Genomic DNA, 27,757 nt, shown 5'->3' with positions numbered 1-27,757 from the left:
ATTTATTTATTTATTTATTTATTTATTTATTTATTTATTTATTTATTTATTTATTTATTTATTTATTTATTTATTTATTTATTTATTTATTTATTTATTTATCAGTCTGGCTCGGTTACACCGACGACAGCGACACAGCTCAATCCCCGAACGGGCGCTTAAAGTCTGCACTCTAAAATTTAATTTAATCTTCCTCATTTCATGCAACCTGGAACAGAACAGATGCATGCAGCTTAATTGTGACTGTGCGAATTACATAGTGCCCTATCGAATCTCAAGCAATGCCCCTTGGCGGTAAAGAAAGCGATGATTTTCGGTAGTGTTGCTTTTTACAAAGTGCGGCAAATGTGAGTACTATAGCGCATACGTTGAGAGAAGAAGGCACGTGGTACTGAGCATGCGCAGTGGCCCGTGTGCGTTCCCACTGCATCAGGAACCCGGTTGTTTAAGTATGCGTCTAGGCCACTACGTTTCCTCTAAGCTGAAGCTCCCTGTATGGGATTACATTCGACTCGTCCTCACTTCTGAACACCGCAGGAATGCCGCTATTTTCGTTATTTACAGAAAAAAATATCTTCCAGTCTCTCATCCTGTGAGGGGAAGTTATGAACGACAGTTGTATTGATAAAAGCTGCATCGCAGCCCCCTTACTGAAGCCAAGATTCTGGATCCTTGGAGTAAGCCTTCATCGCAGAGGGCAGCTTTGAAGGCACTTTTGAAGTTCTTGAAGGACTCAGGACTGAGTGAAAGGTTGTGAACTATCAGTGTGTGTGCCCTGTGTACCCTGCAAGTAATGGCCAATGGACATGTGGAAAAGTGTTCATCTCCCTTTGCTCTCTCCCCTTTCTATCTTACCCTCCGTTCCCTTTCCCACGTGTAGGGTAGCATACCGGGCGTTGCCTAGTTAACCTCCCTGCCTTTCCGTCTTTCTCTCTCTCTGCATCGCAGATGCTTTTGCCTTCCAGCTGACGTAACCTGGCCAGGCGGATGATGCAGTTGGTGATGATAGACAAACCATGCCTGCTATGTCTGGATTAAGTTGAGAAACAGTTTGGACTACGGCCACCTTTGGCGCACTTTCCGTTTTGCGAATTTTTAGCCATATATTCATCGATGACGCGGATAACTCACTTGTTTATTTTCACGAACTGATTCATTTGGCCCGCTTGACACGGTTTGGTGGCTGAGCGATAATAGCGTCCTGCTACTGAGTACGCGGTCGAAAGTTCGGTGCTTAGCCACAGGGGCCACATTTTTTTCAGGTCAAATGGGGTGAAAAAGCACGGTTGTAGTAAGAAATTCGGGTGCATGGTGAAGAACCTAACGCTTGCGGACCTCTTCACTAGAGCCTTCTCGTAGTGCCATGCCCGTAATGCGGTAATACCACAATGCTGGGATCGTAGGCAAAGAGCTGGTCTCCAAGCTCACCCGCGAAACTCTTATTCGGGCGCCTGCGATCCCCTTGTCAAGCCCTCCGACGCGTGACGAGGCACAGAGCTACAAACGCATCATCGAGGCATACTACACACAGTTCTATGACTCTCTCTCTCTCTCACTCCCCAAACCCCAGATTCCACTCAGCGTCGCTTAAACTTATATTCTCCGCGCAAGATTCACTCATACACCCTTCTTACCCCAGCTCGAATGCACCTCTTTCGAACTGACCCCTCCAAACCCAACTGCCCCTCACCTTATTCTAACCTGCAGCACTGTCTCTTTCAGTGCCCACTAGCCCTGCGAACTCCCTTCCTCTCTGCCCTAGCTCCTACCTGGAATACCTCGTTGGCGTCGGACCGACTAGACCGCAAGAGGGCTCTGGTGCTTCATGACCAGGATATTTTGCGCGCTTAATATGTCGCTCTTTAATACAGTGGCTTTCTCTCTCGCTCACTTCGCAGCATACACTATGCCTGTATGTTCTCAGAGAACTCATATTAAAGCCAGGTTGTCCTCTGAGCTTAACGTAGGCACTCGCACCACTACTAAAGTTGTGTGCTGGGCTAGTTTGGTTTGTCGTTACACAAGATTTACGCAGCGCAGGAAGCTGTGTGACGGGAATCTTGTTTTAACTGTAGGGGCCTAGCATGTTTTCCACCTTTAGGAGGCTGTACTGCCGTCTCCGAAAACCGTGGTTATATCTTACGCGAGATTATCGATAGGGAGAGCGCAGAGAAAAATGGAAATTGTGGGGTTAGATCTTGGAATTGCTTGCATTAGTTTTTGGCCCCTATCACAATCACGAAAAATAGGTAATTTTCTAAAAGCGGCAAGTTGATGGCATCGTGGTGGTCATGCGACCCCTGGGATTGACTGCCAAACTTACTATCAGCGCCCCTCGATATTACACAACAGTTGCAAGATAAGCGCCGTGTTCATTCTTTTTTATTGCTTCGTCTTGTCTTCGCTGTGTTAATCATGCACTGCCAACAAGCCCCATGCAGATTTTTTTCTCTTTGATTTCGCACCCACCTGCAGCCTTGGCGTGGTGAGCGGGCACCCGGCGTGCCCCCGCTGGGTGAGCACCACGGGCCTCATGCCCCTGGCCAGGATGGCTCGGCACGTGTCTCCCACGCTGCACGGGTCCCGTCCCAGGTCGGGCAGCACGAGCACGATGAGCAGCAGCTCATCCGGGTTGGCCGGCTGAGCCGAGGGGGTGCTGCCCGCCCAGTCCAGGGCCACCAGGCCGCGGTCGCGGAGCTGCAGGTGAGTCCTGCGCGCGCCACCGCTGCAGAGTCAGATCCAATGAACGCGTGTCTACCCGCGTGGCAATGACTCTTGGTCCCGCAGTAAGCAGGTCGCAGCTATTTCGAAGCTGCTCGCGCAGAGCAATTGATGTGAAGCAACCACAGCGACTGCCTTGCTTGCTTCAGATTCAAATGCAGCTAGATAGGCGCAACTATGCCGCACCTAGAGTCAAATCATCTCTCGGACTGACTCCACATTTTGTATGGGATGAGCAAGCAAGGATGATAAACCAGGGGACAGAAATGCAGCAAGCTCAGACGTGTGGAGAGACAGGTAGACGATCACATATGACTATATACGATCATGTGCATGAACGACGTATAATCTGTTACAAAAGTTTTGCAGGACTGCATGCCTGTAGCAAGAGTCCGCTCAAACGCAGTCCTTGGCGAAGTGCGTGCTTTAAACTGTTCGCACAGGGTAGAGAGGAATAACGAAATTCTTCCCCGAAGCCCTTATCTTCGAAACCAAGCTGCGGCCGAGATCGCTGTGCCAGAGGAACACACCGCGCCTACCGCCTTACTTGTCCCGTGGGATTGGACTGGGAGTTCTTGCAACATCTGGAACGTCAACGTGCAGTCGGGCATACAGACCAGAGGACAGACGGAGGGACTGGTAAAACCGTGCAAAATAAACAAGTCTTATCTCGCTCTCACTGCCCCAATCACATTTTCTAAAAGTCAGGCTTGTAGCTCACCTGAAGAAAGGCACGTCCGTGGACCGGCGCAGCACGGTGGCCGCCAGGAGCGACTGGACCGTGGGATGTCGCGCCCAGGGCGGGGGCGCGTAGGCCTGCGTCAGCGCAGGGATCGCCGTGGACAGGAACCGCGAGAAGTCAGACTCGCGGGCCACCAGCCTCGGCCTCGAGCCGCGGGGCTCCAGCCGCGGTGACAGCACGTGAAGCACCAGCGCTGCCAGCCACACCAGCACAGAGAACGTGGAGAGTGGAGAGAGCAGCAGCAGCTGGATGGCCTCTGCCATGGGTCCCGTTTCTGTCATGACGTGAAGACCGGGACCAGAGCAACGAAGCGCGGCGTGCGCTGCAGGTTCAGTCTTGCAGCTTCAGTGAACTGTGGTGCGGTTCAGCTTAGCTGAGTCACTGGCGTAGCCTACGCAATGGCACAGTTATTCCGCTGCAGAGTCCGTGGATTAGCTTGTGGGAACAACGAACACACCTTACTGCGTTTGTGACTGCTCTGTGAGGTCCTGGTCGGTCCATATAAATCGGGTGTGAGTCGAGAGCAGTGTTCGCTACATAGTAAGTGCGGGGATCCAGTATTCAGTCCGGCTTGATAAAGGCAACCAGTCGGATGAAAAAAGTGCTCCAAGTAAGTATCCAATACCTTGATCACAAGTCCTCATTTGGGGTTTTATTATATCAAACGCACAATGCGACCTAGTCCAGTCATTTGGCAGAGGGATCTGCTTATTTCTGGAGTTGTCAATTCTGGACAGAGGAGTACTCCTTAATAGTGTCTCCTGTGTAACTGCTCGCCCACACGTGAGTCAGGAAGAAGGTTAGATAAGCGCACTGGCACACCTCCTGATCGTTCGATGCAGAAAGGTTTCGTCACAAATTTCCACTGTGGCGTCCCCAAAGCAGAGAGCGCAGGCTGAACACGCTGAAAACTATGTGTCTGGAACTTGCTTTTTCAGAAGCGCACTATGCCCCTTCACATTTCCCGCTTGTCGCCTTGGAGACAGGAACCTTTTGTGACCAGGTGTGTATGATGTGCTCTGGGAAGGCTTTTCAAAGACGATCAAATGCTGGCAATGATGCCGGATATTCAGCATGTTCGATCCACAAAGATGTCACATATCAACACTGGCAAAAGCCCTCTCAGCCATCATTCAGTTCTGTTCGGGTCCATGGCCGGGTTGACTCCTTCGTTCTTCTGTGGTATGTTCAGTGTCGATCTGTCATCAGATGAAGGTACTAGCAGTAGCTCTGTGTCACAAATTCGCTGACGGTGACTTTGTCAGCACAATCAACAAAACAAGCTGCGTCTGCACATAACGTTCTGAGCACGCCCCTCATGCTTCATGAGTTATAAAATGCCAAGCGATGGTCATTAGCCTGCCCGCGAACGAAGCGAAATGCGTGGAGCTGGAAAACGGAAGGGCCGAGATTAATTAAGTTGCAAGTTTGTTAGCGGAAACGACGCACATTGTATTATCAATTACCTGAGACATAAAGGTTCCTTTCCTTTCAGTAATGGGGAACACCGAAATAAAGTCATTAACGCCTTGATGAACGTTATTCGTTTGAACGCAAGTTAATGGCGGCGGTGGTGAAGTGCCGGAACACGAAAAATGCCTTCAAAAGCGCTGAGTGTTCGCCGACCGGTTTTTGGTTTTATTTAATGCTATAAGTGCAACTTTCTGCTAACCTTGCCCGCCGATAAATCTTGGAACCAGCGTTGAAGCCTGTTCACAGAAGATGTACACACACGTCTAGTTATTTGCCCAACTATAATCACTTGCAACACACGGGTACGTAACACGCGCTCGCCATAGCTTAAACGGAACGCTGTCGTAAGACGACTACGGTACTGGCAATAAGTTGCCTCAGTTCGATATGTTGAGGGATGTATTCTGCTCTCGTCATCAGTGGACAAATGACTTAGTAGGACAAGTTAATGAGAAAAGATTAGAAGCCTAATGACTGACTACTTTACTGACGCAAGTAGCGTAGACATTGCGTGGCTTTTTGAGCGGAAAATACGGCGCCGACACGCGTGCCTCGATATTTCTAAGAGGACTAGACATAGCAGTCGCCTAGAGCACACGTTTCACATATTCACCCGCCGGACTGTGCAGCAGCGCCGATGTCCAAACAGTCTAACGGGCAGAAACACAGTGATTTTGTCGTAGCCTCTCATGCTGGACTTCCGCCGCCCGGTGCATTACGTTCGCTGACGGCCTTGGCAAACTTCGTTCACCCCACCACCTGCGCAAGAAATGAGCCAGAAAATCAGAAAATATGCTCTTAGAATTCACTTACTTTTGTTAGTATGACTTGAAGCATTTCGCATCTTTCTCAGGTGAGCTGCGAGCTCATTATATCTAAGTAAATAAATAAACCTAAGCGACTTACCAGCCAGGGAAAGCATATTTACGAAAAACAAACACTGCCCGTGTGCTGCGCGATGTCAGTACACGTTAAAGATTACCAGGTGGTCGAAATTATTCCGGAGCCCTCCACTACGGCACTACTTTCTTCCTTTCTTTCGCTCCCTGCTCTACTCTTTCTCTTACGGCGCGGTTCGGGTGTCCACCGCGATAAGTGAGACCGTTACTGCGCAACTTGCTTTCAGGCCATTACAACCTCGATGGAAAGTGCAATGAAATGGCCCGAAACATTGCTGTTTATTCGTGAGAACTAGTGACTTCTGTATTGTTAGTCATGTGCAAGTTAATCACGTGGCTTCACTGGCTTCAGCTTGCGCAGACAGAGCTTCGTACTAATAAAGAAACTGTGCTGCTGTGCGGTGCCTCTTTAAACGCAGATAGCGATTTGTCGACGTATGCCCGGTTGCAGAGCGATGCAGAAAGGTGTATTCTCCGCACAAAATAATACTGCACCTGAACATCATACAATATGCATCAACCTACATTGATATCTGTAAGGGTGTATTGATCTTCATCTCTATCTATCTGTATCTTTATCGATCTCACTGAATGATTGCACTGTTACGTGAAACGCAAGCGTAATGTCTTTTACATTTTCCCATTTGGCTGGACTATAGAGCCAAAGTAAGAAGATGACGCTTTTTGGATGTCGGCGTGTTTCGTATGGAGTGAGATATATGATGCAAAGATGGTTTAAAACTACGTGAATTTAGGCTAGATGGTTATTATGTTCTGTCTCAAATGATGAAAAGGTTCGTTCTAAACTCGCTTTTTCAACAATTCGACTGGTTGCCCTTATACGTTATGAAAACAAAACGGAGCAAGTGTTCTTCAATATTCAAGCATGTGTCCACTTGGAACATAAAAGTTGGAGAGCACACCACGCTGGTGGCATCTCCGCGTCCAACTTTACCCACAAATTATTTATTCAGACACCTGCATGTTACATTTTTTTGAGCGTCTTGTGTGATTAGAGCATGCTGTTATCTTGTTTTGCGGATACGTAGAGGTGGCTAGATGGATGAAATCTAAGAGCGTCTGTTTTGAAAAGCGTTGGTAGCAGCGGCCAATAAAATTAACTATTCGGTTTTTCCAAAAGAAAATGTCCTTTAACTTTAACAATCACTGCCCCGGAACTCGCCGTCCTTTCAATTATTATTTTTACGACATAGAAAATGTCATTTAACTTTAACAAACGCTGTCCTGGAACTCTCCGTCCTTTTAATTATTATTTTTTACGACATAGAAAATGCCATTTAACATTAACAATCACTGCCCTGGAACTCGCCGTCCTTTCAATTATTATCTTTTACGACATAGAAAATGTCATTTAACTTTAACAATCACTGGCCTGGAACTCGCCGTCCTTGTAATTGTTATTTTTTACGACATAGAAAACTTCATTTAACTTTAACAATCACTGCTCTGGAACTCGCCGTCCTTTTAATTGTTATTTTTTACGACACAGAAAACGTCATTTAACTTTAACAATCACTGCCCTGGAACTCGCCGTCCTTTTAATTATTAATTTTTACGACATAAACTTCGGTGGCTCCCCTAAATGCATTTGAGTTACCCTTAGGCTACAAGAGAATTTTGCTTCTACAGTTACCTATTCATTGTAGTCCCCTGATTTTCGTTACTAATCTTCCAGCGGTGTGGTAATTGTCGTTTAGCACGCTTATGTAAACATTACTATCAACTTCAACTACGCCGTATAACAGCGCTAGATGGAAATATCCAAGAAGTCTGAACACAGTTACGTGCGAGAGGTTTATTCACAGATAGGCAGTTCACAGTACAAAAGTTCTGTGCCGACTCGGAAGGGGAAGTAGTTCCGAAGGGGCACAGGCTCATAAAGCCCAGCTTTTTGGACAGACACGTACCACGTGTTTTTTAAAAAAAAAAGTCAGGTCTAACAAAGTTATCAGCTCCCGCATGTCTGGAGGAGATGAAGTTGGGCATTTAATAAGAATAACATCTGAAAAAGTGTGCGATTTTGTCATTGGAAAATAAAGTCTAAATTTCGTACCCTACGCCGAACACGATAGGAGAGCACTTAGTGCACCGAAAATGCATCGGATAACTCCAAAACGTTGCTACGTTCTTAGCGATGCAGCTACTGTGCATGCACGTCCGTCGAGTGACCTGTCGTTGACGTACAATTTGTGCGCGAGAGATCACATCGGTGGTGGCACCTTACCCTCCCCGCTCCCCCTCCTCTACCGCTCCTGCCAATTTTAGTGCGTAATAGCCTCGGAATCTGCCACTTGCATGAGCGCACACGCACGTACAGACATGGAGATAAGTTTACAGGACGCGGATTCGCGGAAAATAATTTCTATTTGCGTAGTAAGACAAGCCAGTTTGCTGGAGTCTGGAAGCATGATGGGCCTGAATGCTGCACCGCTTGAAACGAATTAAGCGAGGCAAGTTATAATGTTTTTTTTTACAGTTTCGTGTACGGTAATTTTTTTCATGACTGTACATGCGCAAGGGCGCGCGAAACATGCACACGTGTACAGACGCACTGTGTTCGAAATATGGAAACAAAGGCTCCCTTCTACGGGGCCGATGTCTAGTACGACTGTAGGAGAGAAAAATGACGTCCTTTTTTCGTGCGTCCTGACATGGATGAATGCTTATTGAGGGAGCGCCCTCTGCTTTGCCCGCTTCCTCGTGGGCGGTATTTAGATCCACACGTAGAGATTTTGCAGCCGCCGCCAAACCGCGCACAACGAGCGATCGACGCTCACCTCGCGGCCAAGTTATCGACCAGTCAGTGCTTGAAGGCCAGCCTACTACTACTCCCGCCGCAACAAACCCCCGGTGAGGAAGCTAGCGCGACAGCTCTCCGGCATCGAACCAGAGTTTGAAATAGTAGCTAACACTGAGGCCAGTTGGTTCAATATGAAAGTTATTCTCTAGAAACTTCCTACTGACAAGAGTGCATAAAAAGAACTTTCTACCGACTTTGTATAACAGATGTTGATTGATTGTAAAAGTTAATGAATAGTTAATAGAGTCAATAGAAAGTTAATACAAATTCTAAAGATGTTGATTGCTTTTAAAATTTAATGGAAAGTTAATGGAGTCAATAGAAAGTTAATACAAATCTTAAAGAAAGTTAGCAACAATTTTTTAGGGTCATCTTTCCAAACGTTCGCGCACGTGTCGTATGTCCTTGTGTCCTCTTGCGTTTTTTAAGCAGTGCATGCGTTTGGGCAGAAGTCATTGTCAAGCCTCTCGTTCAAATGCCTCAAGTCGCAGCTCCCTACCATGATCTCCGGGATACTAGTCACCGCAGCCAGTGGGAATGACGTCTCGCCCATGGTGTGCCTGTCAATACTAGTGAAAATGTTTATGCACTGAGCGGCACCTGCAGTGCGTTTCAGGGCACAAAGCTATGATTTTGTGGGGTCAAGATGTAACGTTTTGTGGAGTGAGCGGCGGGTTTTTGCCATCTTGTACGTGTCTTTAGTGTCGAACTGTCTTCAGGCGGAGACGTTCATGAGATGTAATTTTAGCGACTTGTTACATATACACACAACTGTCGATCTGAATAGATCCGTGCAGCCGAGCGTCATCGACCTGCACTTATGTAATGCTCACATTGTCGTGAAAGTGTATTTCCCGTGTATCGAGGCAGAGTCACACCATCGACGCCTGTAACATGTGTTCTGGTTGACTGAATTCGTGCCCCACGGAACGCTTGACAACGCTGTGAAAGGATCCTATCTGAACATTTAAAAACGAAAAGTGATAAAACAGTTGATGCTTGCTGTTTTCTATAAGTCGTCAGCGGCTGTACAAGAGCATGCAGGATCAGTTGCTCAACTGAACACATTTATTTTTGCGAACTCTTGTAATCCACCTCATGAAGACAGAACGCATTCGCATCACAGGCACTCCGGGTGAAATTCTTCCACATTCTGCTGCTGACTCACAATTTCGTCACATGATCATACCCGGCAATTCTGGAACGGGAACCAGCTTATGAACGCAATGTTTTCATATATTGTAAGATTTCACTATAACAATCAATATATCCGTAGATCTCCTGTCGGCAGACTTGAAGTTTATTGCTATAAACGTTTTTGCTGTCGTCAAAAACATTCCTTCTCTGGTTTTCGATGACAATCTTAACTGCTCGATGCAATCGATGAAAGCCCTAAAAAATAAAGTTTTTGCTCCAGACAGGAAGAGTGGACCATAATTTTCAATATTTCCGTAATACTACCTTACAATATTCCAGTATTCAAAATTTTTGGCCAGGAATGTTGGACATGCAATAATTCTCCAGGTAGCCATCCCCGGCGTGGCGCAGTGAAAACTTCTCTGAAGCTCTTGCCCGTGTTTAACATTTCGTAAATTTATTATTTGTCATCAATGTGATACTAAAATGTATTCCTAGTAAGTTATCGCGTTAAATATTTCCGCAGGCCATGCACTCCATCACGATTGACCTCGCGTTCACTAGACCTGCAGTTTTACTTAGCTATGCCTAACAACCAAAAGAAATGACCCGATTCCACAGTGTTGCTAAATGTACGCAGCAAAACTATTCAGTACTTGCTTTAAAGATGAACCAGTCTCGTTTTTAACCGGAGTCTCATCCCCATCGATTACCTGTCCCACGAAGCTTTCAAAAATGCTGCTCTATATACATGTAGGACATGTATATAGAGGGAACACCCAACAGAGGATGACAGAGGTACTGGAAATTTTCAAAAAGAAGCAAGCAAGCTTTCACCGGCGAAGTCATGTCGTTTCAGTGTGTAGAATGATTAAAGAACTCGTTATTTTTTCAAAGCACTTTGTGCTCATACGCAATGAAATGAAATGGGCACGGCAGCCAGCCAGGCGTTCCATATTAATATAGGGACACTTCTCTTGCCAGCCAGAAAAGTGGTGAATAAAGCAAATCGTCCTCACAGTTACAAAGTTTGGTGAAAAGAAATAATATGACCGATATTGCAAGAGAGTGCATTTCTGCGCATAGCGATGTTTTATGGACGGGATAGTCGACAAAGTATGAACAACCTAAACTCGGAGAAAATTGCTCGCCATTATGTTCAAGCGCGCTGTTACCTTATGGTAAGGCGGGAATGGGGATTCCAACCTTTGCTATCGTGTTCACTATCATCCCAGGAGAATCCATCAGTGCAAAATAAAAACCAAACGGCTGCAGAAAAACGCGTTTTGCAATAGCGGTGGGAAGACTCAGGTGCAGAGCGGAGACCGGGTTCACCCGAACTGCGCCAGCTTGAATCCAACAAAGAAATTGCTTCAAAGTGCATGTATTGTGAAGGACTATTTGTAACCAGGCAGTTATCCGCTGGCGGACGCTGTTGTTAAAGTAAGGGTTGGGAAAATTCCCGAGGCACAGTTTTATACTTCGCTCGTGTTGTAGTGCGATCATGATGCCGCACTGCGAAATCCATCGTAGCGACTAAAAAGATGCTTTTTACCGAATTACCCTTCCCTATCGAACCACTGGTCGCGTCTTCATGAATCTGGCAGGAGCTGCTCAGTTAGACTTGTTTTTTTTTGTCTAAATCATGCAAATTATATAGTGTGTCGCGGCTAGTAGGCCTCGGGGCGGCTAGCTGCAGCTTGTGCAAGCTAACTCGGCTTTCCCGTCTCGGTGCACTGTGTCGCTCTCGTCTGGTCGACGTAAACAAATGAACAGAAAAAAAAGTAAAGCGCGCGCTTATTATTCTAAAGTGTTCAGCGCACAAACGACAAGCAGAAAAACGTTCGCTTTGCAAACTCCGTCTCCTCTTGAGGCCGACATAGGCCTAATGAACGTGGCGGAAACACATGGGCCGCTACATGCATTGCTCATGCGTTCTCTAACTTTCGTATTTTCGTATCAAGCACGGTCTCCGCGAAGCTTGCGCGAGCTTCCAGCCATGCATAATAAAGACGACCATAATAAAGAGGGATGACGGCGTATAAACCAGTCTTTTTTGGAGCTGTGATTGGCTTGACGCCGCTGTTATACGGATGTAACTTTCATGGTGGCTTGCGGGAAGAGGCAGTGCTTGGCTTTTTTATTTTTTTTCACTCGAAGGCATCTGCGCTCCACCTGACGTTATAATTTATGGAAAGGATCCGCACCGCAGAGGTAAAGAGGCTCATCGCAACTCACCCACGCATTCCAAGAGCCCACTAGTGAAAAGACTCTGTGATGTCCGAGACAGAGCTTAGAAGTTTCGGAGCTATGTTTGCAGAGCAAGGAAGGCTCTATTTAATACATGTGCTCGACGTGGACCATGGTTGCAAATCACCCGGCACAACTATACAATATTAGTTACTCAACCTATTAGTTAGCACGTCTTAGCTGTATTCTGATGCGCTACACCGTTGACAATGATACGCTGAAAAAAAGCGTTCTTCTAACTCAAAAAGCCTCTTTTTTAAAATTGCTTAACATCTTAGTTGAAATGCGCGTTATATATATATAACTCTTACAAAACAATATTGCACATGCTTAAAACATAAGAAGGTTGGTTTGGTTGGTTTAGAGAATTTAACGTCCCAAAGCGACGCAGGCTATTATAGACGCCGTAGTGAAGGGCTCCGGATAATTTCGACCACCTGGAGTTTTTAACGTGCACTGACGTCGCACAGCACACGCGCCTCTAGAATTCTACCTCCATTGAAATGCGACCACCGCTGCTGGGATCGAAACCCCGTCTTTCGGGTCAGCAGCCAAGCACCATAACTACTGAGCTACCGCGGCGAAGGTTTACACAGATTTTTGACTGGGTCCAGTGTGTGCGTGCGTGTTTACACTGTGGAAATATCGGGAGGACAGCCTTCCGCCCGCCCGAACTCCCACTCCGCGGATGCAGCGTTCCCGCTCGCTAACCGCGGAGTTGTTCGTGCTCGTGTGAACAAAGGGAAGGGACGACAAAGCGTGAACACTCATATGCTATTTATTACACTTGCAATTAATACATAGAGCGGGCCAGCTAGCTACGGAACATCAACGAGGCATTCCTCGGAAATAGAAGGCTACGTAAGAAGGGCTTCCAACTTACTGGCGGGGGCAGGGGCGCGACTTCGGAAGTATCGGCGGCGAACTTTTGTAAGCGCAGACAATGGCGGCCGGGTTTTCCCGTGCGCCCCGCATTCTTGGGGCAAAGCCATCCCCGAGCATTTGCTGGGGAAGGTGACAAGAGCGCGCGTTTGCTGCGCGCACTTCGCTGCCTGGAACCAGAAGTCCAGCGGCAAGGCACGACGGATCCCCGTGCGCCTGCCGCGGAAGGGTGACGAGAGCGTGCCGCTGCAACCGCTCGTGACGCTGGCCGGATCCCGAAGAGACTCTGTCCGGTCCCGCAGAATTCCGCGTAACCTACGAGGTGGCGCTCCCGTCGCCGTTCCCTTTCCCTCATGAGGGAGACTTCCCTCCTCGCTCAGCCGGTGCTGTTCTGACGAACACCGATGGAGATGATCCAACACCCTCTAAAGAACTTCAAATTCTCTACAGGGTGTTGGATGGTCGGCCGCGTCGAAATGGAGGGGCGGAAACAGGTTTCCACAACACACACACTCGTCCCCAGTTGAAAGTCAGTCTATATCTTCGCCGCGGCGGCTCAGTGGTTATGGTGCTCGGCTGCTGACCCGAAGGACACGGGTTCGATTCCGGCCGCGGTGGTCGCATTTCGATGAAGGCGAAACGCCAGAGGCCCGTGTACTGTGCGATGTCAGTGCACTGTAAAGAACCCCAGGGGGTCGAAATATCCGCAGTCCTCCACTATGGCGTCTCATAGCCTGAGTCGCTTTGGGACGTTAAACCCCCTTAAAGTTAACGAAACTAAGCTAAATATTAGCAAAACGTTACTGTAATGTTTATACAACGTTAACACAACCTTCCTCTAACACGTTTATACACATTTTTAACGTTGATACAAACTTCCTCACTAACACAACTTCAAGCACCTAATTCAGGCGATGTTCTTGGGCTTTTTTCCACATTTCAGGCAGTAACGATCAACTTCAACTAACAGAAATTTGTGATTAAAGCTCTTGGCTTGTGCAACCCATATTTTAATACAAACTACCAAAATAATTTTCGAAAACTTTAATAATTAACAACTGATCCCTAGATCAGTATATAAGCATTAACCTAGGGTAACAACACAAAACAGGTGAGTGCACCAGTATGGCATGCCTTGTAGTTGTGCTGTGTTACACTGCTCTACTGTCGCCGTTGCAGCATTCTGCACATCAAGTCGACTAAGCTGCTGGCGTGCGTGTTTAATGCTCCTTTGAAATTGTGATTAAGACGTTATTTTAAAGTTGCTGATTTGTTATTAAAGGTTTCAATATTGTTAGGAATGCAGCATAACAACGTTAATTTTTAACATTTCAGCCAAGTTTTAAAAATGGCGGTGAGAATAATGTATCAACATTTGAATCAGACAAAAAAGTAACGTTAATGTAACATTTAGTCGCTACTTTTGTTTTGTACGGTTGGACAGAAATGCGGGTCCTCCAGTATGCGATGACAGCGTACTCCGTGAAAGTTTCAGCAGGCCCGTAAAGAACGGCGGTTACAGAGATCATGTGTGTAATGCCATTTCCAGAAAATTCACTGCACAAAAAACGGCACACACGTAGCCTGAAAGCAACGCTGCTACAGGAAGAAAGTACACATGTTATTTTTTTACGAATTTTGCATAAGTAAGACGTCTTTCTAATAAACAGCAATTTGCTATTTACCCATGTGACATGAATCACCAGCTACGACCCCATTTTAATGTTTAATGTGAAAGATAAAAACACTTTGCGTACAGTGCTATTTTGCTTGACGGACGAACGCAATAAAGTTTCCGCTGCATAAAACACGCCTTCACGCTTTCGGTTCTTTCGTCTCGCTCTTCGTGTCAGGGCATAAAATTATTGAATAAAGGAGCAGCAGTTCTGTATGCGTCAAGGATTCCGACGGAACATTCTCTGTTGGGATAGTTTCGAAATTAGAGCACTAAGCACACATGACTACTGTCTCTTTTAATGCGATAGTGTCAGGAGGAACGTGAAGACAAAAAGCTTTCTGCCGTTGTTTCAGGTGGCGGCATCTGTGCAAGGCCCCGACCTGCCGCAGGTGGCAGGTGAAGAGAGAGAGAGAGAGAGAGATACTCCTCTCCACTTGCATGCGAGAGGAGGGAGAGGCCGGACCAAGAATGACTCAACAAAGAATATTTAAGAGGAGCTATTGATGATAGTGAATTTTTAGGGCGCAAGGGCATCTGCGGCCAAAGAGCGTCATGGCACAAGGTATTTTTCGTTTGCTCAAGGTGGGGTCAAAGACCCAATTAGATAAGCTATTATAGAATAGAAATGGAATAAAAATGAAATCAGGTCCGGAATAGAACATAATTGGAATTAATAAGAATTGGAATAGTAGACTGGTGAGTGAAAGACAATGAAACCAGAATTGAAATAGTATCAGACTCGGTAAAGATTAGCGAGTGGAATAAAAATGGTGTCGAATTTCTTCAGCACTTATCCAATTGATCGCCCCTATTTTTTTTTTTTACTCCTTTTGCTCGCACGAGGGGCACACGCCTGTTACGTATGTACAAGGTTTCTGTTAAATGATAAGTGAAATTTGAAGAGTGCGAGCCTGCATGCTTCAATATATTAATCTTGACTGAGCCACTGTTAAGACTTTTGTGGACTGTAAAACTTCGAAGCGAGGAAGAAAGGAAGATGAAGCGGCGGTGCAGTAAGGATTCTTGCTAGGGACGCCGATCCACGCTTGTAGGTATTTTTTTCCCCACTCCTTCCTACTCTCTTCATTCTAAGGCCTTATTGCGGTTGTTGTATATTTAGTTGGGCTATTCATGCTGCTTTTTTGTTGCTTGTTCTGCTATAATCTGCCGGACAATCGATACACCGGCAACCTTTGCGATTATCTAAGAAAAACAGATCTTCATTACTTCTAACTTTCCGCTACATTCGCTTCCACCTTTCTCACATACCTCATGGCACTCTTCTGAAATTAAAAAAAAAGAAAAAACTCTGCTCCCTGATATTAGGCCTTGAAGTCTTCAAATTCCCCTCTCCACTCCGCGGGTGTGCGCCATTTTGGGACGATACAACAGCAGCTGTTTTTAGAGAGAAAAGACCGTGACACTTCGAACAAAGTAGAACCGATGTTTCTGGGCCTATTCGGCACTATCTTCAGGGTTGACTGCATAGGAGCTCCCATTTATCATCATCATCATCATAGTCAGTCTGATGATGATGATGGATGGGAGCAAAAGACGCTCCTCGATGCGCGCGCTCCCCTATAGGCGCGCTTCTCCTGGGAATATTCGCTCGTGCAATCGAAGAATCGATAACACAATCGATAACACAGCACGAAACTCATCATTTACTGCGAAATATTAAATGAAACCTCTAAATAACAAGGTTAAGTTACCAGAAGAAGGATGGAAAGTTGGGATAGTTGGTAACAGTTCATGGTGGGTGGAACAGCGCGAACAGACGATCGTCTATCGCCTGTTCGCGCTGTTCCACCCACCATGAGATGTTAAGTTACCAGACCTCGTCCATCTCAGGTGTTCCTGTAAATTTAATCGTAGAGCGCAAACTTTCTTAACAGAACAAAAAATAAAGTTGCTGAGGGCGAAGCAGAATCAAAACGAACGGTACTTAAGGAAGAGTTGCCGGATATACGGAAAGAGACATCGTCTCTGATTCACACCAAATTTTCCACAGGCGCAGCGGTGCCATGTTTGAGCTCGGAATTAACATTTTCGACGGAAAGTACTCAAGAAACGCATGGAGAGCGTGCTGAAAAGCGGGCGTGCATAGCCACAGTACGGGTATCAAGGCAACAGCACAGTCGGAAGCCTTGTTTCAGTGGCCGGAATGGGACAGGGATGGTCTACCTCGGCAGTGTTTAATTCACAACTTTCCTCTTTGCATATACGTGTCGCAAACGAGTCGCGGTAGGAATGAGGGAGGGAATGGAAGTAACTTTGAAGAAAACCTCGCTCGAACGCGGTTGCGTCACAGTGCTGAAATTGAAAATTCCTTTGTTCCCACCCGCATTCGGTTCCGCCTGGAAAGAACGCGCGAGCGTTTTTATTTTTCGTTTTCTTCTCCTTTCATTCTCTCGCCGGGGCACAACATTCTCTGGTGAAATAATGCGGCGCCGCCACGAAAGACCCCGCGAATACGCAACTGCGCTCGCACGACGACGCTGGTGAAGCAGACGACAAATGAGAGATGCTCCCAGTCTCGTCTCTCCTCGCCAGGCCACTGAGAAGCAGCAAACCCGTCAAGACTACCTTTCTTTTTTATTTATTTCTTTCTATCTTTTCTTTATTTCTTTCCTTCCTTTCTTTCTTTCTTCGTCTTTCTTTCCTTCCTTTTCTTATTTCTCTCATTCTTTCTTTCGTTCGTTCCTTCTTCCTTAGGTTCTTTCTGTCTTTCTTTCTCTCTTCCTTTCTTTCCTTCTTTTTATCTTCTCCTTTATTTCTTTCATTCTTTCTTTGTTTCTTCCTTCCTTCCTTCCTTCCTTCGTTCCTTCCTTCCTTCCTTCGTTCCTTCCTTCTTTCTCTCTCTTTCTTTCCTTCCTTCCTTCTCTCTATCTGTCTCTCTCTTTCTTTCTTCCTTTTTGGTTGTTGTTTTCTCACTTCTTTGCTCCATCATTTCTTTCTTTCCTTTATATCTCTTTTTCCTCTCTTGCATGTTTCATTTTTTTTCATTATCACGAGCCCATGCTATTCTGTAGCACTTGCGAAACCTAATGGCGGCTCCATGCAGATTACAGAAAATTCCGCGAAAAGAAATCTACGCGTTGCGCCCTCTCCCTCCTCCGCTTTCCTCTTCAGTGAGTGCGCCGTCCAACACAGCAGACGCCAAGATGTAGCACTGCTCTTTTCTTTGTTCTTCCCTAACGCGTCATTCCGCTCTTGCGTCGTGTATACACTTAGCTATCCTTCACAGAATAAACATACATGCACACACAAAAAATACATACACTTAAGCGAACGCTCGCTTAGGAGCAAGCATTTATCGCCCGTGATCAAAATTGCTTGTGTCTGCGCAAGCTTTCCGCCAGGGCAGCGCCTGGCGTCTACCTAATTTTGAAGCGGAGGAGGCTCGGATAGCTTCGCGGTGTGAAAAACGGGCTTGACGGGCGCACAACAGAAGTTGCGTTACAGCGCTTGTCGCGCGTCATTTTCGTTGTTGCAAAATTTGCCTTCGGAGGTGAAGGGAGCTTGGCCTTTGGCTCAAGCACACGTGCCCGCATGCTGCCGGCCAGTTCGTGCGTGTGTACGTAGAACGACCTCCGATAAAAATGCCCCGTCACTATGAGCTTTCCGGGGACAGAACGGAATGCGCTCCGAAGTGAGGGAAAGGACAGAACCTTACGAAGAAGACAGAAATGGTGCTAATAAACTTGTGGATGTGAGAACAGAAACTTGTGAACAGAAACTGAACGAGCAAACCTGTAGAAGCAGTATCTTTCACACCAGTACGGTGTCTTCTTCTTGTAGTGATTGCTACATTACGGTAGCATTTCGAGCCTTCAGCGTAGTGGCGCCAAGCTGTCACGTGGTTGGTCACCTGGTGCGGAGCAGCTGCCTGCGGCGTGGCGCCGTGGGTGGTCACGTGGTTCGCCACCTGGTTGGTCACGTGATGAGACACGTGGTGCGGAGCGGCTTCTGCTGGCGGCGCGGCGCGCCTGTGAAATCGAGCTGCCACAGCTGTGCGCATGCGCCGTGTCAAGTGGGGCGAAGATGAAGGAACGCCCAGAGAAACGGAGCGGCGAAAGACAGACTTTTCAATTCAACTGATCCAGTTCCACTCGGCCAGCTGTAGCTATCACGTCACTCCAGGTTTAACCAGAGCTAAACCACAGCCATTTTCTTTTTGTAGCGACAGCTACATTACGGTAGCATTTCGAGCCTTCAGCGTGGCGGCTCTGCCACCCTGTGGCTGCGCCGCCATGCTGTCACGTGGTGCGGAGCAGCTGCCGGGAGTGAGCCGCCGTGGCTGATCCCGTGGTTCGTCACGTGGTTGGTCACGTGACCAAGTTCCACTTGGCCAACTGTAGCTATCGCGTCACTCCAGGTTTAACCAGAGCTAAACCCCCGCCGATTTTTTCTAGTATGACCAATCTAGGTATCTCAATAGAGCGCCCACGTAAAGAGCGGGAGAAGAAAGCAGGCGCTGACAGGCAGGAAAAGCGCTTCTGCACTTCAGTGCTCGCTATATATAGCACGCTTCATTAGGCACCTGTCTCAGCCCATATTGCTGGCGGTTGTCGTCAAGCCGCAGCCGTTTTTGGCCGCATCGTATGAAACTAGGGACTAGAAGCCCAAGTGGAACGTAACGTGATCAATTCCTCCTGTCTGGGCAGTGACACGTCAGAAACATATGCGCCATTCTCCCTAACTGTCCTAAGTATTTTGCACTTACTTCCGCAAGAGGGAGGCCTAACAAGCTCCTCGGGTTGTATTTTTAGCTCGGCTTCGCAAGAGACCTGCGTATACCAGCCGTCTAGGTTGAGTACTGAAGAGGGTGGTCGATAAGTGTCGCGTTAGTGCAAGGTTCACTTAATCCACTAATAAAAGCGACTCATTAACTGCGCTGCGGTCAAACTAGAATGCGCCTTCGGCCGAGTTTCCGGAATAAACTAGCAAATTGCAAGAACGGCCAAGACAATGATGGACGCATTGTATTGCTGCTCTCTTAAAACCAGGGACGCATTATGAGCGTACGTTCGTTGCTTCGATCTTTGGTATTATCGCTGGAATTTCCGGTCAATGGAAAGTACAGCCTATGGGCAGTATCACGGAAGCAGCCTTGCTCCCGCCGTTAAAGCACACGCAACATCAGGAAGCACAGGAGTCGAACTTAGAAGTAGAAGGCAGATTTCTCTGCTGGACAGTTGATCGACGCGGCATACGTCGGGTATGGAAGAGAGAAGGAATTCCAGTGACATAGAATAAGCCATGGAGGCTATTATGAAGAGATTGATAATTGAGGAAGAGCGCAGACTTTGCCGTCGCACGACTTTGCGCTCAGATTACGTTTGAAGAAGGATAACTCAACAAAACGTAGACAAAAAAAAATGTGAAAACTCGCGTGATACTGGGGAGCAGCCAATTAGATACCCATGTATATGGAAGGTCTGAGCAGAGAAAAGTGGGCACATGCATAGTGCTGTGTGGCTTTCGAACGCAATTACACCCCAATCATTTATTGAGTTGAACTGGATAAATTTGCTCACGGCCACTTGACTAGCCTTAAACACGGTTTACGACCACAGTGACGCACAAAGGACTAGCTCAGGAACATTTTATTCATTGATTCGTTCCGCAGAACACTCACTCAGTCACTGTCTCGTCCACAAACTACCCATCTCGAGTCCTTAAGCGAGTTCAACTGCACAAGAAAGTGAAGCCTGTACTTTCTCAGTGCACCGGTGCCCTACGCCAACCCGAAGAGCTGGAACATGCGCCCCACTCAGCAAAGTCAGCTTCCCTCGAGGATTTCGAATCCTTATAGTTCATTATGGTAGAAATAATGAAGCCCTTTCAAGGCACATAATAGCGTCTCCGGCAGCCGAGCCGAAGGGCAACGATTGCGCTACTGCAGACTAGTGGGACGCGCACGTCCGATCGCTTCTCGCAATCGGGGGACGATTCGACCGCGCACGAATCTCTTTTCCGTGGCAGGTGGGGGGCTTCTTTAAGCGTCACTACAGTCAGCGCGATTGCGTGGCTGCCCAATGGGCTGTGTCACCTTGTAAGGATGATGCGCCGTTCCGACGACGAGACACTGCGGATAACAGGTTACACCGGAAGCGCTTCGGGGACTGCGTGCTATTGCCGAACGGTTGTTTCGCAAAGCGCAATCTTAGCAGCGCTCGGGGGAAACGACAGCGTCACTTGGCAGGAAAGAGAAAAAGGCGTAGCTGCCGACACTTTCGGGCCCTAACGTTTCCATTTATGCTCTAGTCAGCATGGGAGCCTCTATGCGCTGAGGCGCTGGAAAAGCATTTTGTGTGAAATGTGTCTATCGTGCGACCATGGTATGCGCCCTACCCTTAATCGACAGCTCGTAGAAAGGAAGCGGCAGCCGCACGGATGCTTTTAGGCGCAGGTATTCGGCTTCCTGTATTCGGCTTATGCACGTACATATACAGGCCTTTAAAAAGTTATCGTTCTTCCTTGGTATGACCCATAAAAACATTTCGAAGCTTTGTACAGTAGCTTCGAAAGGACTGCAGAGTACAACTCTTAGAGGTCCGTACTCTGTAAGCCTTTCAAATCACTACAAACATTTTCGAGGTTTACGCAGGCTCCTTTTGCAGCGGGAAACACCTCTGAATGATTTAAATAATACTTCAATGAATACGTTTGTTTTGACGAGTTGGTTAATTGCTAATAAGCTCGCGCGGAGAAGATGCGACACAACGAAGAAGCACTTACGACATGCACAGAGCGCAAATTCCAACTGGTTTATTTCATAGAAGACAGCTACATTTATACCAGTGAGGGCACTCACAAAGATCAAGTCAAGCAGCCGTCTCGACCAGACGCACGTTCGCATCGCTCCAACTGTTTAAGCGTTTTGGCTCGGACGTTTTTGGGCTAGGCTCCAAAAAATAGATGGGCCAGTTCCTCGCCATCTGTGGACAACGGCTTCAACGCCTCTGCGTCGAAGACTACCGCAGGAATCCATCCCGATACATCGGATACGCCTACCGCCGATGCCGCCAACATGGCTCCCGGGCAGCCTCGGCAAGAAGACGCGGCAACATCGCTTTGAAGCGGCACAGATAACGCGGCGCAATCTGTCGCTGCGCTTGACGCCGACCAAGCATGGCGGATGAGTATTCTAGCCAAGTGGTGGCGGCGGTACAGGTCTCCAATCCTTTCTATGTTCTTTCCACGAAAAACATGCCTGGTACTAACCGTTCTCAGGTAGGATCTTGCACTTTTCCATTTTCGAAATTCGCCAAGGAACCCAGGATAAAAGGAATGACCTTCATGCGCTGTCTGGGAACTGAGAGGCTCCAATTCTTATTACTTGTGATACTGATGATGACGTCGTTGGGGTAACCTGTTTTCCCGAGACGGGCTACCTGGTTTCGGAAGCTGTTTTTCTTGGCGTGCGGATAGCTTTTGTCGAGAGATGCTCGAAGAAGTGATGACGTCATTCCACGTTTTATCAGTTTAGAGTAGGCGCTTTTGTACGGAATAAGACTTTTTCTTCATGCGTGGATTGTACTTATAGAACATATTGCAGCCAGATTGACCAAAGGTGATCTGTACATAAAAGAACCGGATACAGTTGCCCTGAGGAAATCCCCAGGTAAACTTTAAGCGCTTATATTCAGTGTTGAACACTTTACGATCTCGGGCACCAAGTTTTCAATGTTGCATTCTGACAGAGCATCTAGTAGGAGTGGGTAGTCGTCCACATACCTCAGAATTTTAAGTACTGCCGTCCCTGTCAGGTGAAAATGCAGAACCTATACAGGTGCCATCTTTCTGTACATAAAATGTTCCTTCGAAACACACCTCCGTCGAATTCAGGTAGTATTCGGACAAGTTGATGTAGTTGTCTCTGCCGATCACGGAGCAATTCTGAAAGCTTATCTCGTCTGTGCTAGCGAGGCTTTGTACTCCCGAACTACTGAATTGCTTCGACGTGTCTCACAGAGGTTGTTTCAGGAATAAATGATTGAGTCAACACGGGTGAGTGCTGTTTGATCATCTTCAGACACCAGGCAATGCAATTCGGCGTTACGAAACGCTTCGGTCACGCCTTATTCTGTCATTGTTTTGAAATAGATAACCCGTGACCGCTCGAAGAAAGGCATTGCGTTACGAACAAGACCCTCGATGAGGGCACGATGCTCCTCGCATAATTGATTAACCATCGAGCGGGATAGCGCCCTTTGTGATGAAACACGTAAAGCACTGTATCGTGGATGAGCTGCATAGACCAACGTTACTCCGCACGCAGTTCCCAAATGCTCCCGTCCACCATCGAATCGCATTGTTTAGCTATTGTTCGCCGAGGCACTCCTCCCCATAGGAGTTGTCGGGATTGCGCGTTCTGCGAACCCATCTGCGGAAAGCCGTGCTTTGTCCCGGCGGTGAGGTCGCGATCTTTCGAGGTTCACGACGTTGAGAGGTGAGGCTGACGCAACCTCTCATCTGTTAGCGCGTCTATTCAAATGCACTGAGTCAGAATGCGCTGTCGAAACGCCTAGCAGTTTTTCTCACCCCAAGTCCGAACGAGCATCCTTACAAGCGGGAGAACATGAAATATTCATCGTTAGGATCAGCTCTGTCATTCCGACTGTTTTGAAAGGGGCTTGCAGAAAGCTGCCGCTGCGCGCGTTCTTGGCAATTTCGTAAGTGCTGTGTATGTCTGAGAAACGTATGTTTGCGTGGTCTATGACTGGGATCAGTGCACCATTCACTCTGCATAATATATTTTATTGCTACTTCTACTGCACTGGAGCACGGCCGGTCTCGAGGGGAGCGCGCGCTTCTCTTACGGCCTTCGCAATGGGGCCTGTTTCCGCCTCCCGCCGCACCTCGGCGGGGTCGCCACTGCCCCACCGCTCCGCCGCTGCGACTGCCGTTCACGCGGAAGGAGAATAACGCGCGCTCGCTCCCAGTTCGGCCTGCGTCAGTGGTAACCGTCAAGCCTATATATTTTACCTCTTTACGCAAAGGCCGCGTAGTCAGCTCCTTTGCCATGGGAGAAATTTGAAACAGCGGATTAACGATTGCGCGCTCTCTCCTTTAGTCCGACTGTCTATGGCCGAACGTATTGCTTCCACAACGGACGTCAACACGTTCTACCCTTGTATTTGGCTGAAAAGCAAGGCTATCAGCTTCTATAGTTCGTCTTCCGGCAGGTTCTTTATGAGTGTGTAGAATGATATGCGGCATGTAATACTTGGATGGCAAGTTTCAAAGAGTAAAGGATTCTGCAGCGTAAATACAGCTACTGAAATTTCAAGCGCAGCTACTTTAATTTTGCACAACAGCGGCGTTAGCAAGAATTCATGCTGCTCCCCAGGAAAACGCACCATGTCATTCGCGAAAAGAACGGGTATAGACGGAACCCAACCCTGCAGCCGCAGGAGCAGAGCACGTTGCACGCACGCGACGTCCAAGATCTCCTCTTGGAACAGCATTTTGAAGTTTGGCGCAAAAATTAAATCAGTAGTTGACAATAACTGCAAGCATGAACATACCGCCAGCAAAGCAAAATTAGTTCGGAACTGCGCTCTGTCAACAAAATCGGCCTTTTTGAGCGAACAGGCTCATCTGAGAGGCGATGACTATAAAAGCTTTGCATATTCTCCTGCATTTCTGTAGCTTAGTCATCGTTTTCGATAAAACTCCCGAGGGCACGAACTTTCCTCACGTCATTCAGGAAACAAAGTAGCACCCCGAAAAGAAGTTTTCAGCAACCTAACGGAGCTCCACCAAAACACACAGCAATGCGCGTTATACCAGCTGGCTTAGCTTACAATGTAAGGAAATAAAAATTAACATTTGCGATGCTTACGTCTTAATAAATGTCCCCGAATTTAAGGGAATAAAGCGCACTGGGAATTCAACTACATAATCTGAGATCTTCCGCAAAGATATTAAAACCAAATTTTTTTAGGCAGCTTCAGGACACGCCGCAGGTTGAATATACGTGGACAACAAAAAATGGCGCTCTTTATGGTAGCTGAAGTCAATCACTGGACACATACTCTCTGAAATTGCAATACTCAGTACGCGTCAGTATCTGTGGCAGCATACGCAGCTTGTACTGGTTGGTTCTGTTACGTTCTGGTAGCGTTAGTCAAGCCAGAATGACGACAAGGAAGCTTGCGTCCAGGTCGAAAATTGTTTATTGGGCGAACTCGTGTCCTCAAACAGGCGGCGCAGCGATAAAACAATATTTAAAGGTGACAAGGAGCTTGAAACATTAGACGCCTAATGCGCTTACGACAATTTTGAACATGAAGAGAGACTTGTGCGTGACTACAGTCATTCCAGAGAAATCTGGTGGCCTCTCGTTTTACAACAAAAGCCGAAAGGCCGCGTGCCATTGGCTTCGAGCACGGAACAATGCATTACAGTTCTTCTTGAGACTTGCTCGCACATTAGTATTTAGCATTTTTTTGAGCAATCGATGCAGGCCTCTCGTTCAAGGAAGTTGTGATGTATATGAGGGTGAAAATAAGTACACTCAGGACGTGCGAAAAGCGATATCGGCGAAATCGATTACTATATACATCTCCCAGCAATCCGTTTATTTGACAGTTCAACGTTTGTGTACATGAGTCTGACTTTCTACTTTACCAGTATCGTCTCAAGCCACCAGCTACGGCGCTCTCGGATTTACGGCTCACGCGTCGTAGATAATATTTTCCTCGATATAGTACATTTTTATGGGACGAGCGCAACACTCGTTCTCCAAGATTTCATTCTTTCCCCCTTAGCATTAACTTTTCATTTAATCACAGACCATGAGACATACTCGAGGAAGTGATCAGAGTATTTCCTTCTGTATTTAAAACCACAAATGCTCGACATAGTTCTGAGAAATGTGAGAGTGATTCCTTATTTTAAATGTTTTCATCGAGCAAAGTTTGTGAGGAAGAATCTGTGCACATGTGGACTGTGTTGAAGATACGCAGCTTAAGCATCTGGATTTTGTTTTCTCTGACTTCGGTGCTGCGCTCACCATGAACCAACGGGCTACAGCGCGAAACCAGACAAAAACCATTCGCCGCCGCAGATGCAGGCGTGGAGCCAGCGGTAGGGCCGTCGCGCCTCTAGCGGCGGCGGGCGGCGTAACTCTCGGAGAAAAACTCGCATTGCTTCCGCGGCGAATGCGAAGGCCGTATGAAAGAGCGCGCGCGCCCCGCTCGATACCGGCCGTGACTGGAGTTTGCCTTTTTGTTGTAATAGGCAATGATCGATGGAGGCGAAATACTAGAGGACCATGTGCTGTGCGATGTCAGTGCGCGTTAAAGAACACCAGGTGGTCGAAATTATCCGGAGCCCTTCACTGCTTTTTCCCTCATTGTCTGAGTCACTTTGGGACGTTAAACCCCCATGAACCAAAGCTAAGTTGGCAACTTTCGTTCCTCAAGGCAGATTTCGAGTACCAACGCGATGTGACTCCTGGAGAATTATGCGCCAACATTACGAGGTACAAGCTTCACAAGCACAAAGCTGTGAGGGCGCTTTTGAGAACTCCTCAGGTGAGACTTTTTAAACGCACTGAATTGACAATGTTAAAGGGGATACAGACACAAAGATTTTGGGTGCCCGTTTTTAGGCCATGAAAGAGGCCTACTGGCCTAGTAGTCATGGAAATTAGCTCAAAGCACTGGTGCGCAGCGTCAATAACTAATTACAATCGCTTTTGTACCGGTAGTCTGTGTCTCGGTCGGCTTCAGCGCTGAAGTGTACCTTGACGTCGCGGTCGACCGGCCAAACTGCATCGACTACCACAATACTTAGGACGTCGGAGTCGTCGACAAGGACTACTTGTTCTTGAGAATAACCGCTGGGTTATATGACGGCACAATAATTGAGGCAAGTGCGTTCTGACGTCATTCGATGTGGGTGGAAAAAACGATCGGCTACTCAGGCAACATTCAAAACTATATTAAATTGAGTTTCACTCTACGGCTGTAACTGGAGCTTGCTAGAAAGCACCTCCTTGCGGTCATTAAACAAATGATATCATTTGTTTGCCTTAAATGTTCTGTGTCGGTACCCATTTAAAAATAGTCTCCTAAGAAGACGCTTACACCAAAAAAAATAATAATATTGGCTCCCCAGCTCGACGCCTCACATAGAAATAGGTGAGAAAAGCTTGAATGCGTAAAGCACCTTCCCCTTCCCCCCGCGTTACTTAATGATAGCTTGCTTTTTGAATGCCGTATTTGTAAACTAATTGTATTGCTATAATCTCATTGTTGACGACATAATCGACGTCCGAATAGCAAACAGCAATTTTAAGGGCGACAGGATATAAGCTGCGCATTATATGCAAGCTTGGGTTCAAGCGAGCTACTCGGTCTTGTAGATGTAGATTGTGTTATCAATCTTGAATATTGTGTTCGGTTATAAGCTAGTACTGAGCTTTTAATTCGTCTCGCAGTGCCATCTCATACGTGCCCATGAACACGTGCTCGTGAAAGGAATGTCTATAAGGCAAGGCGTAAACTCGACGAAATGTGCAACACCCGAAGAATTACATATCTTGTTTTCCCCCACATACAATACCTCTCTGTTTGTTCTCTCTCTATCTCGGTTTGTAGGATACTGATAGCGGACAAACCATCAGAAATGAAGAAAGTAGTTTAGCTTTGTCCAACATTGGGCTGCCGTCTAAATCCGAATTTATGTTCTTGAAACCATTTGAACTCACGATTGCACTCACCTGCTACAATAGACTTTGAAAGATTTGCTTGGCATTTTACAAACAAACTGAAATAAGTGGTACCGGCTTGCGCTAGGCGTCAGCCTTGCCAGGAATCTAGCTGAACAGCCAGTGAATAAAGTGATCGCATCACGGTTACCGAGATTGTTAAGTGATAAGGAGCGTCGTGTCTTGGGAATTTCCAACTTGAGTACTATGTTTTTGTTCTTGTTTGCGTCCTGCCTTTTAGGTTTCAGCTTTATATTTTAATTCTTGTATACCGACGATAATGTATATTCCTTCGCGGTTTGGCGCTGCTACCAGTCTTAGCATGATTTTCCTTTTCGCTGCTCCGCATGCCCGCTGTACTCTATATGTATTCGCTGCGCGTAGCAAGAAACGTTGATGAAGTCGGCGCTTTGTGGTGTCTCCCCTT

At 47.0% G+C, this 27,757-nt stretch overlaps 1 protein-coding gene across 4 annotated transcripts in view; it reads right to left on the bottom strand.

The window, feature by feature from the left end:
* LOC144121365 (protein ABHD15-like) overlaps positions 1–27,757 on the bottom strand; it is a 173,226-nt gene that overhangs the window by 15,088 nt on the left and 130,381 nt on the right. For 3 of the 4 annotated variants that reach the window (XR_013312607.1, XR_013312606.1, XM_077654554.1), the window contains exons 2-3: positions 3,443–5,695; positions 2,470–2,710 (exon numbers count right to left, since the gene is read on the bottom strand). Coding sequence is in view for 1 of the 4 variants with exons in the window: in XM_077654554.1 (XP_077510680.1) it covers positions 2,470–2,710; positions 3,443–3,744 (543 nt within the window). In the remaining 3 variants the exon portion in view is untranslated. The remainder of the gene's footprint in view (positions 1–2,469; positions 2,711–3,442; positions 5,696–27,757) is intronic. The other variant, XR_013312608.1, reaches the window with a different exon arrangement.

Source organism: Amblyomma americanum, chromosome 2, assembly GCF_052857255.1.
Source record: "Amblyomma americanum isolate KBUSLIRL-KWMA chromosome 2, ASM5285725v1, whole genome shotgun sequence".
Lineage (NCBI taxonomy): Eukaryota > Metazoa > Arthropoda > Arachnida > Ixodida > Ixodidae > Amblyomma > Amblyomma americanum.
Note: the sequence above shows the minus strand (reverse complement) of the source record. Positions and strands in the feature narration are given on the sequence as shown.